At 49.2% G+C, this 2,242-nt stretch overlaps 1 protein-coding gene across 1 annotated transcript; it reads left to right on the top strand.

Annotated features, from left to right (window-relative positions):
- Positions 1-1,214: 1,214 nt before the first annotated feature.
- On the top strand, positions 1,215-1,919 carry PHALS_03648 (polyprotein; the record flags this gene model as incomplete). The annotated part of the gene is made up of 1 exon (XM_024717897.1): positions 1,215-1,919. The coding sequence occupies one exon, from the start codon at positions 1,215-1,217 to the stop codon at positions 1,917-1,919; it is 705 nt and encodes a 234-aa protein (XP_024583349.1).
- Positions 1,920-2,242: the final 323 nt, after the last annotated feature.

Raw genomic sequence — 2,242 nt, 5'->3', positions numbered from 1 at the left:
GGGTCTCCTGGGGCACATCATGGCCGTCAAGGAAGAAAGTGACGTCACGGAGGCTTGGTTGGTAAATGAACCCAAGGCGCTCGGCATCATCGCACAAGGCGTTGAGATCCAGCACCAGACCAACATTTGGTCGTTACGCGCGCCATGGAAGCATGGGGAACCCTTCGCGATTTCTCAAATCGCTCGACTCTTCACAACCGTGTGGTGATGACTCGTCGACTGCATGAGTTCAAGGTGGAATCTGGGACAAGCATGGCAGAGCATCTGGACTCTTGATGAGCTGTAAGTGGGACTCCAGACTACGGGAGAGCCATTCGATGAGTCACGTCAACTGGTGGTTCTTCTCAGCAGTCTGCCGTCAGAGTATGACTTCATTTCGTCGATTGTGGAGAATGCGAAGGACATCACGTTGATTGAAGTCGAGGAGAAGCTGCTCAAGGAATCGGAGAAGCTGCAAAGGTAGGAAGCTACGGAGAAAGCGTTTCGCGTAAATGGAAACACTAGAAGATTCAAAGGTGGACGGGACAATAGACGAAAGGGTGGTCTTCACGCAATAACGGCGGATTCAAGGGCAAGTGCTACAACTGTGACCAGTTTGGGCACAGGTAGCGGAGCTGCCCGGCCAGTAAGAGATCCGACAGCGACGACACGGTGTTTGCTGTTGGTGAAGGAAAGTCATCAGGATGGCTGATTGACAGTGGGGCAACTTCCAACATGACCCCACACAGGAAGGACTTGTTTGATTACAAGAGCCTTAAAGCTAGCATTGAAGTTACGATTGCAGATGGGAAGAAGTTGCTCATTAAAGGAGCTGGCACGGTGAACTGACTGGATTGGACGAAAAGGGCATTCGTATAGTGGAAGTTCTGCACATTCCCGAACTCGACAGAAGATTACTATCCGTTGGTATGTTTGCAGAGCGTGATTTGGGTGTGGAGTTCTCGCAATCGTCTTGCGTCGTCTGGAACAGGAAGCAAGCGATTGCGTCAGGAATAAGAGTCGGGGAGTCGTATTTGCTTGACTGTGAGCAAGAGGAGGCATGTCTCGTTAAATATTACGAGGCTGACAATCAGTAGGAGCTTTGGCATGCTCCCCATGGGACACCCCAGCAAGGACGACCTGGTCAAGACACAACGCTCAACAAAAGAAATTTACTTATCAAGCAAAATGAGGAAACATTGTTAGCTGGGTGTTTAAAGGGCAAGCAAACAATCATGGCATTTCCATCTCGCTCGATGACAAAAACGACATGTGTGCTGGAACGCGTACAAGCAGATGTCATGGGGCCTATGAGGACTTCCTCGAAGGGTGATGCTAAATACAATTTTACGTTGGTGGATAATTTCTCAAGATATGTGGCGATTTCTATAATCAAGAGCAAGAGTGAAGTGGCTGGCAAGTTCAAGGAGTTTCTGACGCTTTTCGAAAACCAATGGGGTACGCGACTGAGGTGTTTACAATCTGACAACGGAACCGAATTTGTGGACAAGACCATGGCTGGAATTTGTCAACAGAACGGCATTGTAAACCAGCGTTCCGTTCCATACATCCCTCAGCGGAACGGAGTGGCGGAGCGTTTGAACAGGACTATCATGGAGAAGACCCGCAGCATGTTGTATTACAAGAGCGTCTCGACGGAATGGTGGGCGGAAGCGGTAAGCACAGCGGTTTATTTAAGTAACCGCTCCAGCAATACGGCCCATCCAGACATTACACCCTACGAGCTGGCTTTCAAGATGAAGTCTCAAATGGATCACTTGCGCGTGTTTGGTTCGCACGGCTACGCTCATATTGACGATGTGAAACGGACCAAACTGGAACCCAAGAGCTTCAAGTGTATGTTTCTCGGCTACGCAGAGAATGTCAAGGGCTATCGCGTGTTTGACTTGGAGGATGCCAAGATCAAGGTGACTCGCTGAGGTGGGCGGCATTTACGACACGCAAGAGATCAAGCCGGAACGAGTCATTTAAGTAATGAAGGATGGTGATGAAGTCAAGGTTCAGCATCAAGTGGATCAACAGCCAGTTCTGAACGATTCGATGGAAGCTGTCAAAGAGCCAGTTGCAGATGTTGAAATGCATGATATGGATCATGCGCCAAGCATCGATGTACGGCGGCTAATGCCTTCTGAGAGCCCTGTACAAAACAGACTTGAGCTTATGGAGTGTCATCAACCGACCAAAGTGCAATACGAAGATCGTCTGGTGTTTTGGTTTGAAGTGGAGCGAACAAGAGCAAGAT

Source organism: Plasmopara halstedii, assembly GCF_900000015.1.
Source record: "Plasmopara halstedii genome assembly, contig: Scaffold_2386, whole genome shotgun sequence".
Taxonomy (NCBI): Eukaryota; Oomycota; class Peronosporomycetes; order Peronosporales; family Peronosporaceae; genus Plasmopara; species Plasmopara halstedii.
The sequence above is the reverse complement of the archived record's forward strand: the minus strand, read 5'-3'. Positions and strand labels throughout refer to the sequence as shown.